Below are 18,466 nucleotides of genomic sequence, written 5' to 3'. Positions count from 1 at the left end.
CACCATTGGTTGAGCCAATGTTGCGGTTTTGCGCTGGTTGGGATGCTGAAACCAGTGCAATATTTTGCAAGCACTACAGAGTCACAGTGTTGACACTTAGAGATATCAGCATACAAGTGGTTTACTTATAATTGACTCTGCCTATTAAACTGAGTCTCTTAACACATAAAAATTACACTTCACCTCCATGTTTAATTCATGTTTTCCTCTTTCCATTTTAGAGAGGTTCTCCACGTGCGGTGCTCGGTCTTGTTATATTTTTCCATCCACTTTAGTAGATCACTTGTGACAGTTTTATACTTAATAATCCATGTAGCAGCACAGCTCATACATGAGTGAACATTTAAATATCTTCATACATGCTGCATGACTTACTTTAATGGACTGTGTTCAGATCTCATAGATTGTTAAATGCACCAACATGTCATTTACATGCAGGTTGCCATAATAAATCTGCTCAATCAAATCTGAATACTTGCAGAATTCCTTCTATATTCATAATTTATCCTTTCTTAGTCCTCTGTTCACATTCATTAGACAGACTTCCCTCACTCACGCACTCACTCACTCACTCACTCACTCACTCACTCACTCACTCACTCACTCACTCACTCACTCACTCACTCACGCATTCACTCACTCACTCACTCACTCACTCACTCACTCACTCACTCACTCACTCACACATACAGTTTGCTGTACTCACCTTATTAGCTGTCTCGGTTCAGTCTTGTCGTGTAGACAGTGTTCTGATTGTGAGGTGGCAACGATTCTTTGTCTGTCTCCCCTTGTTCTCGCTCTCTTTTCTTTATGGCTCAGTTGCTCAAACGCTCTCTCTCTCTCGCTCTCTCTCTCTGTCCCTCTTGTATTTTTCCAATCTTGCTCACTCTTTTAACTCTCATACTCTTGTGTTTGGTTTTCAGCAAGGAAAGAGAGCATTTCTTGTCTCCATGCCAACTTCAGGGATGATGGGATGGCATGCCATCTGAGTACATGGCATTAGTGCAGTTTACTGTATTTTATCCCAGACCTCTTGGTGGCAAATAACCAAATATAGAGTTTAAAGGATATTTGTCATTTTAGAATCCACTAAAAACCATCAGATCGTCAGCCACATAAAACAATTTTCTGACCTCAGCAAGGTTGTGACACAAAATTCAAATTTATATGCAGTGTTTCATTGGAAAAGGGAGAGAAAAAAATGATAATCTTGAGGTTGCTAATCCTCTTACTCCTGCATCCACTGGAATTGTGTAAGTATGGTACTGCTACTGTATGGATTTGTTTTAGATAGAGATTTAATGCGTATTTTAGTAAATATTTAATATTTAGGTCAGTTTCATTTGCGGATCTGACCCATTTATGTTCATTTATTACACAGTTGACACATTTACAATTAACCTAAATCAAAAGCACCCAGTCCAGATGACCAAACCACTGGACTGGCCAATCTGCATTCATCAGAGAAGGAGACCAGCCCCTTATCCCTCTTTACTCAATCACTCTCTTTATTTTGCATTCATCTCTGGGTTTGTACACTGGACATTTCATATACATTTAAAAACAAAAAAATACTACTCTCCATTATACCTCTCATCACTCATATAATTTTTGTTTTGTTTTGTTTCTGGGACACAAATCTATATGTCACCTAGCAGGATATTATTTAAGCCTAAGCCACAATACAATTCAGTAAAATAATTCAATGCATACTAGAACTCCTTACAACATGTTCAGACTTGTGATTTATGGTTTGAGCAAGCAACTGGCTAACGTGAAGGATGTTTGATGTTTTTCTATGTTCTTTGTATGTTCCTTTGAGACCATGATACCCAAGGACAAATTAAATTCACTGGAAGGGAATGGAATGAATAAAACATGAGTAAATAAGGAGGAGAAGAAACAGGAGTAGTGGGAGATCTCAGCACAAGTGTCCTGGCAGCACAATATAGTATGCAATAGCTGGTAAGTGCAGTAGAGTGCAGCAGTGCAGTACCTTGAGCACACTATTGACACATTCATTAGTTCTGCAAAGGAGACGCCTGCATTATACTTCTCATTTCTCTGTCCTATGAACAATTTAATTGGCCAAGTCTCCCTTCGCAGGCAAAGCTTTAATTTCAAAACATTGCAAATACACAATACTTTCTTCTTACTTTCTCCTATAGGTAGGGTAAAACTGGGCTAAATGCAACCCCTTAAGGAAATGTATCTTTTTTTATGGTCATAAAATGTATCAAGGTTAAAAAAAAGTTTTTTTTTTTTTTATTTTTATTGAATATTGATGGAGAAACATTATTTGTGTGAAAAGAAAAAATTGACGTAAGGTTGTTTGATTAAAATTCAGTGTTTTAAAAAAAAAGGTGGTTAGGGAGCCTTTTACCTCATACACTTGGGGTAAAAGGCCCAAGCTTCACTGAATTCTACCCGCTCAACACCAGTTTAATTTACAACAGTAAAGAGAAGACTCAGGTTTGCAGACCTTATGGGAAGAACTGCAAAGAAAAAGCCATTTTGAAACAGATAAAGAAAAGGTTAGAATGGGCAAAGAAACAGACATTGGACAACAGATAATTGGAGTGTTATGGATCTTAACCCCATTGAGCTTTTGTGGGATCAACTAGATGGTAAAGTGTGTGAGAAGTGCCCGATAAGACAGCCACTTCAATGGCAAGTGCTACAGGAAGTGTGGGGTGAAATGTCAAGTATCTGGACAAACTGACAGCTAGAATCCTCCCCCTGGAAGATTTTTTGATGAGAACTCTTTGACGTAGTTTAAGAAATTCTGATTTTTTTTTTTTCAAATTCTAATAGTAATTTTTCCATGTTATGAATATCCTGACTATATACTGTGATCAGATGAATGCCACTTTGGTGAATAAAAGTACCAATTTCTTTCCATAAGAGCAAAATCTGTAAAATTTTCCAAACATTTGGCCACCAGTATACAGATATATATATATATATATTTCTGCTTATTATTACTATACTGTATCTGTATACTCAGCTATTTATGTAAACAGATTGCTGATTATATACAATACAATACATACAATGTAGTTATGTAGCCTATATTAAAAATGCAATTACATTACAGTAATATAAATCTGTAAAATCAGTTTAAAAAAATAACAAATTTTTCCAGGAAGCTCATTCATCTTTATTTCCACTGTACATCTGTAAAAAAAAATTGAGAGCTTCATACCTAATGTAAATCACCATCAGTGTGTGTAAATGAGGGATAGAGAGCTCAAAGTTAGCTCACCAGCATGAATCTATTTGATATCTCAAGTGTCTAAGAGTATGCCATGTATTTCTATAGGACTGTGCTTTTCGACCCCATCCGAGTAGAGCATATGCAAGTTGAGATGAATGCATGCAGATGAATGCTGTGGTGGCCAAATCTTTCCTTAGGCTATAAGTGCACTAGAGTGAACCAAGAAACCAGGAAACCAGCCTGATCGCCATGCATCAGTGCATAAATGCTTCTGGACAAAAGACAAATTTAGATCATTTAAAGGTCAACAGGCATGGGTGAAGACATAAGAAGGTGTTTAAAAAGAATAGGTACAAGATGATATTAATGGAGATATAAGCTATTTGGCATTTGTAACTGTTTGGATTATCTTATGTCACAGAAGTACTTACAACACCTACTTTGTATCTTCCAAAAGAACACCTTATTTGGACAATTTCCATCCACAGTAGCTTCTTCTGTAGCAAACCAGTCTGTCTCTTCATTCTAATAAATCGCCTGACTTATTTAGTTCAGCCCTCCAATATATTAGGCTGTCTGATGGCTTGATAGGTTAATTTTATTGAAATTCATGCAAAGCACAAGTTCCTTGTTGCTGGTTAAATCCCAGCTCTATAAACACAGGTTACGGTCCAGTGAGTCTCATCAGTCTTAATCCTGCACTTTTTTCCCCATCATGTTGACACCACAACAAAATTACTCATCTTGTGCTCTCTAAATGAAGCTGTAATGTGATTAATTTTTATGTGTTTGTTTTTTATTAAATGATTTCCAATTGATTTCCCCCCAAGGATCCGAAGTGTTTCATCCCAGATATCCAGCAATATCCTATTACTAATGCAAATTTAGTTTACATGCTTTGTTGATGGGCTACATGATTTGTTTACATGCTGCTCTGATATATTGCAGATATATGAGTTAGGCTTACTGTCTATTTAGTTAATTAAACTTGCACTTGTTCACTAGTAACCATTTAATAAATAATCATTACAAGTTCAACATCAAAACTTAATTTATATGCATCTCATACAGTTTTTCATAATGATGCTGAATAAAAAAATAAAAAAAAATAAAAAAAACATTTTCAATTATCCTATGATCTATAAGTCGAGACTGTTACATATGGAGCAAATTTGGTAAGCATTATTGTCAGGGCCGCAGGTAGTAGGGTGAAAGGCGGTAATGATTCTAGGGGCCCACAGGTCCAGGGTTGCCCCACAACAAATTGTAAACTGACTATTATACATTAAAGGGGCCCAGAATACCTTTATTATTCTATTGAAGCGCCATTTCCCGAGTAGCCTAATTATTGAATTACACATTGACATTGCACTCTTTCAACCACAAGAGGGAGCAGTAGACATGCTATGGCTGTGTTCCCAATGGCATAAATCACCCTCTGTAGGGCCCTTTGAAGGAAGAACAGTCATGATATGCATGATGTTAGATTGCTTCAAACTGAATTTATAATACAAATTATTAAAACGTGAGCTCCAAATTAGCCTACCCTTATTTTCAATGGCGTTGCAGCTGCGGGGGACTCTTTAAAAAAGTGATTTGGTCCCACGCACTTTTTCAAGCTGAACCCATATCGAGTGAATTCGAATACAGCATTTTTTGCACTTTGTTACTTTGGGCTGATTGCGTTAACATCTAGCCAATCACAGGTGAGTTTCATGAGCCAAAACAACCTTTACATAATAGTCATGCACAATTGTCATTATTGTAATTTATTAAATAATCTATTCAGGACCAGTTTGTGCTCAGTCTTATATTGTCATGTGTGAAACAGAAGCAAGTGTTCCACAAGATGCCCTTTATTTTTGCAGCTAAATTAGTTACATTTTACACTAAATTTGCAATACTTGATTCTTTAAAAAACTACACATATGAAATGTATATATATATACTTAAATATATATATATATTTAAGTAATACAGCACTGCTGTGATTCGGCCGTAGGTAATTACAGCAGTGCTGATTTAGGGCCATAATGCACGATTGCGAGTGTAATATTGCTGTGTGATATAACAGTTCAATAAACAAGTACATTTAATATTTGTTTTTGGAAAAACTCAATCACCTGTTGCCACTCAAAAGCAGAGATGCTGTCAGCTTTCTCAGTGGTAAAATAGCGTCCAAGCGGGGGTGTTTCTCCCAATTTTGCGGTAGCTGGTGCACAAGAGTCGATCACTATAGAAACCGCAATGTCCGCCGCCATTTTAAACAGCTCCCATTGTGTAATTAATCAGTCTGTTATGTCTCTCAGCTGTGATGAGCCGTAATGCTGAAGTTGTACGTTTAATGCCATTTAAAGCTATTTCCTAGCTTTAGTAGTGTAGTAGTAATACAAGCGATCACAAAGAGCTGTTGTATGTAAACAATGACTGATGCAAATTCACCTCACCTAACTGGCTCATATTACACACAAATATTATCTTTTGCCACCACCTGCTGGCCAACATATGTAATGTCAAACATAAAAAAGACAAACAGTAGCTCTGCACTGCTCTTACACTTTAGTTTAGAATGGCACGAACACAAGCGGAGTGATACACGCACAGTGAAGTGTCGGATTGCTGATGGTGTCAGACCATCAGTGCACATGGAATGTCTCTTGTTGAATGAGATTCGAGGGCCAGAGCTAACTGTTGTATATATATTAATATAATACTTATATCATACTTATATATTAATATATACTGTAATATATTAATACTGCACTGTAAGTGTTTGGTCTGTATGAGCGTGCATCCCCAATTTTAAAATTACTGCTATGCCCCTGCTTTCAAAGCTCTCACAGTGGATGGATGATAAAGTCTTCAAAAGGAATAGGGCATAGGGATACTCGCTTCAGAATGGAACGCCCCCTAAATCACATTAGCTTGCTGTCTAGGTCATTTCAAACCAGATTACCCACAGTGATTGCAGTGATCAGATCAAACACTCAGATGAATATCAAGGTTTGAAAATAAATCCAACATCAAGCATAAGCTGAATTCTTCAGAATGTGTTCGCAGTAGTGCTGTGGGACACTGTATTTGGTTATGAAACATCTTCTGTGTTAGCTGTTGAAACTAATAAACAGCCACAATGTATGAAACCAGCAGCCAGCACAATTGGAGTCAAATGGCTTGTAACACTTGTGAAATTTTTGTTTTGTCATGTTGACATGTCAAATATTTTAGGGGGAAATAGCACAGAAGAGACCATTAAAGTAAATTGTTTGTTGTCTCCTAACACTATTTTCACTAAATATCCTATAAAAGCCCTGGTACATGTCAGTTCATTTAGTTACGGAGGTTAGTGTGCATTTGAAACAAAACATCCAAAACACTGAATGCTTGCATAGGAAGGAAATTTGGTTTTGGACCACAGAAAAGGAATATTTCTTGAATTAATTTAATTGTATTTTTTCTTTCTAGAAGAATACACAGTATGGTTGGATTCAGGCCATGGATGATGTTTTCTTTCTCTTGGTTTCATTATTTTTTTTGTATTTTTTTTTTTTCATTTAAGGAACCAGAAGACAGAACTGGTACCTTTTCTGGGCATGTGGCATATAGGATTTCAGACTTATGTTTTGCTGTGTTTTCCTGATTATGTTAAAAAAAATTCAGTTTAATGTTAAAATATATGGATTGGATTTCTAATCTTTTTAGAATGATTTACTGAGTAAATTAATGGAATTACTTGATTTGAATCAAACTAGTGGAACTCAATCAAATGTTATAACATTTTAATTTAATCTCAAAACTAAATTTTTATTTTGAGTTGAATATTGAGTTTAAAATTGTTCTCTCTGTAAATATAATCAATATAATGTATAATTTTATGACAATTGTGTTTATGTAATTGTATTATTATTATGTCTTCAAAATGTTTTATTTTAATAATGTAATGATAAATCATTAAAAACTATTAAACAGTCCATCCAGAATTTTATTAATTAATATAAATTGCAATAGTGCTTACGTGCATGAGTGTGTAATTGTGCAAGGAAAGGAATGAGTGTGTGTGAATCAGTTTCATTCAAAATCAGACAGGTCAAACATCAGAAAGTGACTTTGTTGGTGAAGGTTAGCTGTGCATATGTGCTTCAGAACTTCAAGGACAGCCCCTCTCTCCTGGGTCTCCTTAGCATGTGTCTGAAGTGTGTGAGCGTATTTACACACAACAATAAATTGGAACTGGATGGTCTTTCTTCTGTCTGATAGACTGAATCATAGCTTCATCTCTCTGCCTGACATCTTCACCCTGAGTTTACTAAACATCGCTAATCAGGCAATATTGTTTAGCTAATAACAGTGCAGCACGTGGTTGCTGTTTTGGTTTCGGTGCTACTCAGTAGTTGGTCCCATTCAGAGCCCTATTTTCCCCATTTAAAGCACAATGTATGGACACAGATGAAAATAGAAAAATCAACAGCCTTAAAGCTTATCAGGTGTGTCATCACCTTTGGCAGTTCATTTTCAGTTCACTGGCCCCCTCCCCCAGACCATGTCATCGTCCTGATGGGCTTGTTCATGTCTGTTTAGAGTTTACTATATCAACACTACACAGAACAAGCTGGAATACACCCAACTTAATATTACCCTTGACAGCCCAAACACTGCTTGGAAATATTAGGAATTTTACCCCTAACTACACTACTTTTGGTGGTTCTAAGAATTCTTCTGCTTTTCAGTAATGGCTTAAAGAATAAATAAACATGTTTGAAAGAGAAATCAGCCTAAAACTATTTATAACCCTTTACAAAAATACCAGCCTATAGCTGAACTAAAGACATTTTTTTTTTATCTAACCAAGGTAAATAATAAGACAAAGTCATACCTAATCATTTGGATCCTAATCAATGGCTCCAATATTGACTTTTATTGGTTGGAGGCTTGGAGCAGTATATTATAAAAAAAAATATTCTTGGAATACACAGAACCCAAAGAAGCAGCATCCTTCAATGCAGTTTTGTTTGAAAGACAGGTGTGTGTCATACAACAGGCAGCAGGTGTAACAAAGATTAATAGATGTTGGATGTTGATCTCATTTTGTCAAGCAAAATAACAATGTGATGTAAATTAGTCAAACACAAATCGTAGTCAGTGATTTCTTACAACTGAAATCCTCCACAAAAGTCTACATAATTGCACATGTGTCCTTTGTGAAACAGATTAACAGGGATCATACAACTCCTTGTATTCTTAGAAACTGGATGTTTTTCTTTTCTATTCTTTTCTTTCTTTCTTTTTAATGATGAAATAAAATGGCATGATTTTTTTTTGTGGTCATGTTGATGTGTCTGCACACATCCTATTTTGTATGACCTAAAAGTCAAATCCCATAGTGAAATAATTAACAGCAACATTACAAATATGTCATTTACATTACTGCTATTTAAAAATGGGCTACATAATGGCCTAGAGAGAGGTGGCTTTAAAAAAAAACAGATAGATATCAGAGGTGCTCATTGCTCTTGAATATCTACATTTATGCAGAGTTTAGTTCCAACTACACTGCTACACTTTACGCTTTTCATTTGAACTGTTTAAAAGAGAGAGAGAGAGAGAGAGAGAGAGAGAGGAAATCTGCAAATGCATTTTATTTTACCTCAGGACAGTAGAAATTTTGGTGATATGTATCTTTCCACAATGAGGTCAGCATTAAAGTTGTGTCTGAACAATGCTGTTATTAATGGATTACATGTAATCTGTATTATGTAATCAGATTACAAAAATCAAGTTTGTAGTTTTGTATTACATTTCATTTTAAAATACTTGTAGTCAGACTACAGTTACTTTTTTAAAGATTATATGATTACATATTAACAAGACAACAGTAGTAAATTGTTGACAATTTATGCTAATAATTTTCTTTTTTAATCTTTTACATTTTTCATTCTAAACCAGCACACTGCTGATATACGTTCGGTAAGTATTTGGGTGTTTTCAGAAGAGAGGGGAAGGGTTGTGTGTGTATTGCATTCAGAACTGAGACTCGCTACTTGCCAGCCAAGGGAAGATGGAGCGGTCTACCTCAACATTTAACCACTGGATCTATAAAGATAATTTCATTTTTATAATAAAATTACACCAATGGTGTGCAGCTAACACATTGAACTTAATTGCTTCAAAGGATCTAGTGAATGCCATCTTTAATGGTTTTGTCCACAGGGTACACAATAGTTCAACTGCAAAATGTGCAGCAATATGAAACAAAGCCCATTGCTCTACTGTTGCTGCTGATGCAGTGGAGTTTATTGCATAAAACTTGAAATAAAACATAAAACTTGACACAATTGTTCCTTGTGTGATTTGGTGGAACTCTTTTAGAATATTCTTGCTGTTTAAAAGATACTATATTGCACCTAAGCTTTGGAATAGGTGATGGACTTTCAGTAAACAGTAAGGATTAAAAGAGTTTCAGTGTTTTTAGATGAAAGCTTTGACCTTGCAATGACGCTGTTGATTTTATGGTCATTAATGTTCTTAATATTGCTATTGTTTTATGCACTTAAATGTAACTTTATGTCTCTGTTTTGAATTACAATCTTTGTCCATGCAATGTCATTACTGTTAGATTGAATCTTTATTTAATTAATGTAATGTTTAATGCACTTTTTAAAAATGTTATAAGGAGCTCTTTTTGTTAGTAATATAGAATGGAATACAACTCTTTGTATTTTAATGTTAAAATCATCATCCTACTCAAATACATGTCAAAATCAAATAGAATTAGGTTGAAAGTAATCCTAAAGTAATCAGATTAGATTACCCCCAAATTACTGATTGTATTTTTTGTCATGTAATTTTTAATCAGTACCAGATTACAATTCACAAGTAATTCGCTCAGCACTGTGTCTGAATATCACTGTCTGAGTGGAAAACAGTCACAACAGTTCATATACACATATGCCAAATAAGAACAGTGTGTTTACAAGTAGTAAAATAAGCAGTTAGTAATTTGCATTATACAGTTTAGTTTGAGGGTATAGAGTTTTCAAAGTAAAAGCCAACTTTCCTTAAATTTGCTTTATTGTCAGTTTTTGTCAGCATGTTTGTTTTTTTCTGTTTCTTTTTGGCACATTGAAGCAGATGGTACAAATTAGAACAAGTTCTTCTTCCCTACCTTCACCTGCCACAGCTGCCTGTAGTCTGGTGCTTGGCTGGCATGGAAATATAGGCTAAAGAATATGCCATGGTATAGGCTATATGCACCGCTGCATAAAAACAAAATCAAAGCAAATAACCAAAAATATATGTCATATTTGAAGAGTAGCTGTCTGTTCATATTCCTATGTCCTTAGCTGCATTCGAATAACATGTGTCTTTCTCTCCCTCAGAGATTTTTAACAAGTCAAAAGGAATTATAATAACTCCTCACACAGAAAAATAGAATTTTATTATTGATAATAATTCTCTGATGTGCTATATAAGGGCATGCATTCTGCATGTAACCATGAATGAAGAATGGCCTTAATAATAAATCCACAGATTTCCCCATCTGAAAAGGAGCCACCCTTCGGCATGGATTTGCTTCAGGGCTCAGTCTCTATTTATTTAAACTTCTTGCAAGGATTAAAAAGAAAGTAAAATGGAATACGGAGAAAGCAGATTTGAATAATTCTTAAAAAAAATATTCAGTGATATCCTGAGGTGCACTGTGAGCTGTTATGCAAAACACTTGTTATTATATGATCTGGGCTGAAGGCTACTTGGTAAATTTCTACCTCCTAATAGGTCCTCTTAAGTCATATAAAGACACCCAGATAAATTCCCTTCTGTCAAGACAACTGATTTACTGATACAACTTGTCTGTTGGTGAACTCAACAACTTGGTGAAGGTTGCCAAAAAAAACTCTCCACCATGTAGGCACTTAGAATGTTTATGGACATCTTGACAGTACAAACACACACACACATGCGCACATGCACGCACATGCACACGCGCGCACACACACACACACACACGCACACACCTCCTCTGCTCCAGAAATTGCCCGGGGCCCTAGAATCATGTCTCAGAAACTGTTCTCAATGTTCAGTTTGTCTGTACCAAAAAAATATTTAGTTTGGATCATTAAAGTGATACATTGCCACTATTTGGAATAAATAATATCCTTAAATAGGACTAAACCAATACAAATTATAAAAACAGGCAAATTACTTAATGAGCACTTTTTTGTGAGGAAAAAAAAGTTCAAAGAAATCTGTAGACATACATAAATCGCATAATAATTTTGTCTTGTTTATAATTTTTAGTAATTGTTGGATTATTAATGCATTTTCAGCATCCACGGATATGCACAAAAATGTGTCTTGTCAATGCCTACATTGAATGGTGGATGAACAATATCAGAATGTGAAGGAATCTGTTAACTATCAGTTACTGTGTGGCTGTAACAGATTTCTTGTTAACTAAACAAATATCAACTTCTCATCTGTTTGTGTGCTTTCTTTGAACATATTATAACCCATGTCATCATCACTATACAAATGCTGACAAATTTTAAATATAGTTGAAGCCCTTCCAAAAACTGTGGGATCAGCAGTAGCCTACATAATCCCAAATCAAACACGTAAGAGAAAAAACGGAGTGACTACAGTTAGACTGACCTTGTGAAACAAGTTATATTTTTCCTTCAATGTCATCTTTTTTTTTTTTTTTGTGGACACTAAATCTGAGTCAGGGTGGGCATTTCATAAAAATTAAAAGGGTGTATAGTTCAAAAAAGTTATATTATTCAATTCAGTAACATTCATGCTAATGCTCTTTAAATTATTTATTTAAAAAAAAAAAAACACACACATCCCATTAAAGACCTCATAGTAAAATACACTCAAACATTCACACGAACCCAACTTTACACAAAATACAGAAAGTTAAAACAAAGTCTGACATTATCATGTTACAATGCCTGCATGCAGCAAAAGAAAACCTGCTCCACTGCATGTATTTTCTCTGTGGCCCGCATTAGACGCAATTTATCTGTTCGGTTTCATTGCAGGTACTTCAGTGTCAGTAATATGAGTTAAGAAAGAATGAGATAGCTGAGTAAAATGGCTTGATGTCAGCAGTCAACCCTAGATCAGAGCTACTGGTACCAGGGGTCTTTGCTGGTGTCAGCCTGTCATATCTCATGCTGACTAGGCCATTCCTGTGGGAATTCATTCGTATCTCATGCACACAGGACTCTTCTCAGCAGAGTTCAGTTAAAGCAGGCCAACAACAGTATACAGTTTCACATAAACAACAGTTTCTTTCCTTACCCCCAGAGTCTGTTTTGTGAATTGATCATTAGCTTGTCTATTCTTGCTGTTACCTGCTTCCTCTCCTACACCTCTGTGCCCTCCCGGGGGTAAAGAAGACCAGTCGAGCTCAAACTATGGTAGAAATGCCCATTAAACTGACTGATAGCAGGGCCACTGTAACCTAAAGTGGAGTGGGAGGATGATGGGGAGATGGGAGTGGGTGGGGGTGGAGGCAAAGGTGATGCCCACTCGGACACTGGGGCGCTGGGGGAGTAGGTGCTGAAGCCTGTTGGTTGTGAGGTTCTCTGTGCTCCATCCACTGGCAGACTGAGAGTAAAAGGACGACTCAGGGGATCTTCGTCAACGTCTAGGGAACCAGCGGACACACCAGACATCTCAGTCAGGAAGTTGCTCAAGCATGGGGATGGACCCATAGACGCGGGTGAAGGACGCTTTTCAGTGGAAGTGGATATGTCAGAGGCTAGATTTTTCGGGCTGCCTCTGCTATTACTGTCTCCTGACTCAGAGCCCAGATTACCTCCAGAACTGCCCTTTTCTGGGAGACTTTCAGACTTTCTCTTCCTCTTGCGTCTGAAGTTGCCATTGTCAAACATTTTTTCACAGTTTGGATCTAAGGTCCAGTAATTACCTTTACCTTTAACATAAGAGATAAATTATTAAAGGATTACACAATGAAAAGATTAAATATATATATATATATATATATATATATATATATATATATATATATATATATATATATATATATATATATATATATTTATTTATTTATTTATTTTTAAGCCACATACACTTACCAGGGTCATCCTCATCTCGTGGGACCTTTTTGAAACAGTCATTCAGTGAGAGGTTGTGACGAATAGAGTTCTGCCATCCAGCCTTGCTCTTGTTATAAAAAGGGAAGTTGTCTGCCACGTACTGATAAATCTGACTTAGAGTCAGGCGACGATCAGGAGCACCATGGATGGCCATAGCAATCAGTGCTGAGTATGAATAAGGTGGCCTGACCAGCTTCATAAGATCCTCCTGAGAGGGCATGGAGAACCAGGCCAGATCACCTCCAGGACCACCTGGTCCACCAGGTCCCAGATAAGGCCTTTGCATACCATAGTGCTGCGGAACGAAAGAGGGTCCTGCAGGGCCAGGTGTCCCACCCAGATAGGGAGTGTTGTTCATCCCTGGGCTGTTGAACCACAGGTAGGGGTTAGGAGATGAGGCAGCATAGTCTCCAAGGTCGTACGAGGAAGGGTTTGTTCGCTGTGGACTTGGCAGTGATGGAGGGGGATAGTAACTGTCACTAAACAGACTCAATTCCGGAGGTTCCTGACCCAAGCTAGGAAACTGGGGCCCACACCTTGTCGGAGACTGACCTTGAGATTCATAGGATGTCATCACTTAATGATCCAAATGGTGCTCCACTTGGGATTAAAAATTCAATTTAGATTTTGCTTTCTGATGATGTGTTACTTCCTTTGTTGCCTTATCATCAAGGATTATTTCTCTGAATATCCAAGGTATTTCCAGCAAAGTGTGGTCCTACTTGTGTCCTCTTACAGTGCAATTCTACTCTCTTCTGCTGTATCAACATAGTCACCTGTTGCACCTTTTTATGCATATGAAGGACCGCCTCAGTCCCACCTTATTGAAATCTTCCACGTGTTCAGGCTCTTCCAGGCACAAACAACAACCACCCACCCACACCTACCCACTCCCCTCCACACAAACCAGCAGCACAACCACATCACCTGAAGGCATTCAAAGATTTCAGCTTGACGCACAGGAATTTTCTATTACAACCACATAAAACTATTGAAAACCAATTTTTATGCTGTAACACTTTCAAACAATGTTCAATTTGTTAACATTAGTAAAAACATTAGTTATTCTGACCTAACAATGGACAAAATACAGTATATATTTGACATAATTATTAATATATAATGCTAGTTTTCAAAACTACAAAATAGTTTCTTGTTAGTTCATGTATTAGTACATAAACTAATGTTAATATTTTTTAAATGAATTAGTAGTAGTAATTAGTAGTAATTTTGAAATGACCCAATATCAATAAATTATTTTAATGCATTGTTTGATGTTAGTTCAGGTTAACTAATGCATTTAACAAGTGGTACCTATATGTATATGCCTTTTATTCAACCACTTAAATCCTTGAAACTTTTCAGTTGCACATTTTCTATTATGTGTTTACATAGTCATTCAGCAGTTCATAAAATAGACCGCTTATAAATAGCATCTCAATAGAAATGACTTGATCGATGTGATGTTCAAAGAACAGGACTATGTTTCAACAAATGTCTGAGGTTTTATTCAGAAACAGCTTGCTCTACACAGGTGACATTTAACTCTCTAGTTTAACGCCTAGCGCGTCCCTACCAATAGTTGAGCACCACAGCTCCCCCATAGGGTTCATTACATGACAATCGATCGATGCAGTTTCTACATTTATAGCGACCACGTCCAAACGTTAATCAACGTGAGACTTCCAGATAAAGACACATTACTAGGCGAGTTGATTCCTCGCGGAAATTTTAAGTGTAAACAGAGACTATTTAGCAGAGACAGTTCTAGTTAAATGAATAGGAGAAATTGGAACGTCCATCCAGCCCTGAGCGGCCAAAGGTAAGGCTGGGAATCGCTTCCAAAAAAGAATCGATTCCTCTATTCTGAGGCGTTGGGAATAGGATCGATTCGAAACGTTAGAAACGACTCCAAAGCTGGGGTCAATTCCTTCAGGGGACACCGGTTGATATTTTCGGACTGTGTTTATTTCCTCGACCACTGAACTACTACACATTTTTGAAGTGTAGGCTACTAATACAATTTACACAATTATTATAAAATGACTGCATCTTAACGATCGTCAATCTGACTCCGACGAGTCAAATCCGCTCCGTTTGTTCATCCGTATGAATCCCACAAACTCTTCAACACATCTGCTTTCCAGACCTGGAGAGTCTGCCGGTATTTTACTTTGGATTTAACTAATAATCAAGTAACATGACACATTTGTGACAGTAAATTGGCATACAATAATAACTTCCCCGATGTTACAACACAAGTCTGCAACAAGGATTGCAGAGTTGAGTCAGCTTCCCATAAATCTCTATGTTAAAGGTTAAATTATCAATGTGCTGCAAGTGTAAAAGCGAGAACCTAACGCTTCTCTACTCATTCTTGATATTTTGACAGAGTTTAAAACCTTTTGCATTATTTATTTTTTAATTAGCCTATATTGTACACAATTCTACATTATAATTATATAAAAAATAAGAATTAATCATTCAAAAACAAAAATGTTATATAAAGTTTTAATATAAAAGTGTGTAGTAGGCTAACTGAAAAATAAATGTATTATTTGTTATTTTTTAATAAAACTGAAATGTTATTTTTTGGACATTTTATTTAGTGCACAAAAGGTAGTGGACAATTACTGTAAATTCGAATATAAATATGTCTAAACAAGAACGCATGAGTGGTAACAGACAATTTCAATGTTGCTTTTAAGATTATTTTCGGTAGTTCTTGGACAGGCGTATGGAATGATTTTCCGGACATTATTCAAAAGGAATTGCAAATTGTATTTGCAATTGCGTTTTCAATTTGTAGACGCATAAAATGTGACATAATCCAAACGCAATTGCAAATCACGCATTACCGTTTGCATTTTCGTTTAAGCGAACGCACAGTGACTGCCAGATTTCAAATGGAAAAGCAAAGTCCGTTTGCAACTGTGTTTCCCATATCTTACGAGTTTTGGCCCTGTCATATTTAAATAGCAATTTCAATTACCACGTCTGCTTTTTCACTTTCTCAGCGTCGCGTATGTAGCCAGCCAAAACTCAAATGGAATACTAATTCCCTTAGTATTTCCATTGATGCCTTACACGGAAACCTGTCAATCAGGGTCAAGGGTGGGATTATGCTGTGTTTGTCTTGGGAAGAGACCACTCACAGTCGACGGTCAAGATCAAATAAACCGGCGTCTGTTCAGGGCATCACCTCTTTATTTATTTTGTATTTATTTTAATGTTTATTTAACAGGGACAAATGCATAGAACATTGCTTTATAAAGAATACAAAGTAGATGCCACGCATACATGTTTCTAGCCATGACTAATTTGCAACCCCTGTCCCTGGTTAGGCTTATAAATTTAAAAAAAAATTACAGAGTATTGAGTTTAAGATTTATAATTAATAAAATACATACAACAAATACATCCCATATATGAAATAAGATATGGGCTTAAGTAGATGTGGAAGTCACTATAAAACAATGTCTAGACACATTTAACAATACAAGAACACAAAAGTGTGCATATGTCTGTGCGTGCTCACATATGCAACATTATGTTTGTATGCATTGTGTTATGTCCTGTACAGTCAGTGTTCACAAAGTTGTTTCAGTTTCAGCCATTGCTTTAAATCCATCCATCCATCCATCTTCAACCGCTTATCCGAAGTCGGGTCGCGGGGGCAGCTGCTCCAGCAGGGGGCCCCAAACTTCCCTATCCCGAGCCACATTAACCAGCTCTGACTGGGCGACCCCGAGGCGTTCCCAGGCCAGTGTGGAGATGTAATTTCTCCACCTAGTCCTGGGTCTTCCCCGAGGCCTCCTCCCAGCTGGACGTGCCTGAAACACCTCCCTAGGGAGGCGGCCAGGGGGCATCCTTACCAGATGCCCAAACCACCTCAACTGACTCCTTTCAACGCAAAGGAGCAGCGGCTCTACTCCGAGCTCCTCACGGATGACTGAGCTCCTCACCCTATCTCTAAGGGAGAAGCCCGCCACCCTTCTGAGGAAGCCCATTTCGGCCGCTTGTACTCGCGACCTAGTTCTTTCGGTCATGACCCAACCTTCATGACCATAGGTGAGGGTAGGAACAAAAATTGACTGGTAGATCGAGAGCTTTGCCTTTCGGCTCAGCTCTCTTTTCGTGACAACGGTGCGATAGAGCGAGTGCAATACCGCCCCTGCTGCCCCGACCCTCCGGCCAACCTCCCACTCCATTGTCCCCTCACTCGTGAACAAGACCCCGAGGTACTTGAACTCCTTCACTTGGGGCAAAACCTCATTCCCTACCTGGAGTACGCACTCCATCGGTTTCCTGCTGAGAACCATGGCCTCAGATTTAGAGATTGCTTTAAATGTGTATTAAAAACCTTGAAGTCTGTCAATGTTTTAATTTCAGATGCATTCCACAAATGTATGCCTCTTACTGAAAATGATGTCTGACCAAATGTTGTTCTACGTTTTGCGGCTATAGTTTCCACTTATTGTGCCTCTAGTTCTTATTCCGCTCTTTTGTTTATGTACTAGTTGACAGAATATTTCTGGTGCAACGTTGTTCACACACTTAAAAATTAGTTTTAAAAAGAAAAATTTACAAAACTGTCAAAACTCAAGATATTATGCTTCCTTAGAATGATGCAGTGATTCCATCTTACAGATTTCTGGTCCATTACTTTTAATGCTTGTTTATATAATGACTCTTGACCGTCGACTGTGAGTGACGTCACTTCCCAAGACAAACACGCCCCATAGCATAATCCCACCCTTGACCCTGATTGGCAGGTTTCCGTGTAAGGCATCAATGGAAATACTAAGGGAATTAGTATTCCATTTGAGTTTTGGCTGGCTACATACGCGACGCTGAGAAAGTGAAAAAGCAGACGTGGTAAATGAAATTGCTATTTAAATATGACAGGGCCAAAACTCGTAAGATATGGGAAACACAGTTGCAAACGGACTTTGCTTTTCCATTTGAAATCTGGCAGTCACTGTGCGTTCGCTTAAACGAAAATGCAAACGGTAATGTGCGATTTGCAATTGCGTTTGGATTATGTCACATTTTATGCGTCCACAAATTGAAAACGCAATTGCAAATACAATTTGCAATTCCTTTTGAATAATGTCCGGAAAAT

At 37.1% G+C, this 18,466-nt stretch overlaps 1 protein-coding gene across 1 annotated transcript; it reads right to left on the bottom strand.

Moving 5' to 3' along the window:
* Positions 1–10,043: 10,043 nt before the first annotated feature.
* foxi3b (forkhead box I3b) lies at positions 10,044–14,089 on the bottom strand. The gene is made up of 2 exons (XM_052089058.1): positions 13,321–14,089; positions 10,044–13,157 (listed from the first exon to the last, which is right to left on the bottom strand). Exons 1-2 carry the CDS (start codon positions 13,913–13,915, stop codon positions 12,586–12,588), a joined length of 1,167 nt encoding a protein of 388 aa, XP_051945018.1. The 5' UTR covers positions 13,916–14,089; the 3' UTR covers positions 10,044–12,585.
* Positions 14,090–18,466: the final 4,377 nt, after the last annotated feature.

This window comes from Xyrauchen texanus, chromosome 23 (assembly GCF_025860055.1).
Source record: "Xyrauchen texanus isolate HMW12.3.18 chromosome 23, RBS_HiC_50CHRs, whole genome shotgun sequence".
NCBI classification, from domain to species: domain Eukaryota; kingdom Metazoa; phylum Chordata; class Actinopteri; order Cypriniformes; family Catostomidae; genus Xyrauchen; species Xyrauchen texanus.
The sequence above is the reverse complement of the archived record's forward strand: the minus strand, read 5'-3'. Positions and strand labels throughout refer to the sequence as shown.

Excerpts from the sequence above, each read along its gene's own strand:
- foxi3b (XM_052089058.1), bottom strand. The coding sequence starts at position 13,915 with ATGACATCCTATGAATCTCAAGGTCAGTCTCCGACAAGGTGTGGGCCC. Across the intron at positions 13,158-13,320 it reads ACGAGATGAGGATGACCCTG|GTAAAGGTAATTACTGGACC; the intron begins GTAAGTGTATGT and ends CTTATGTTAAAG.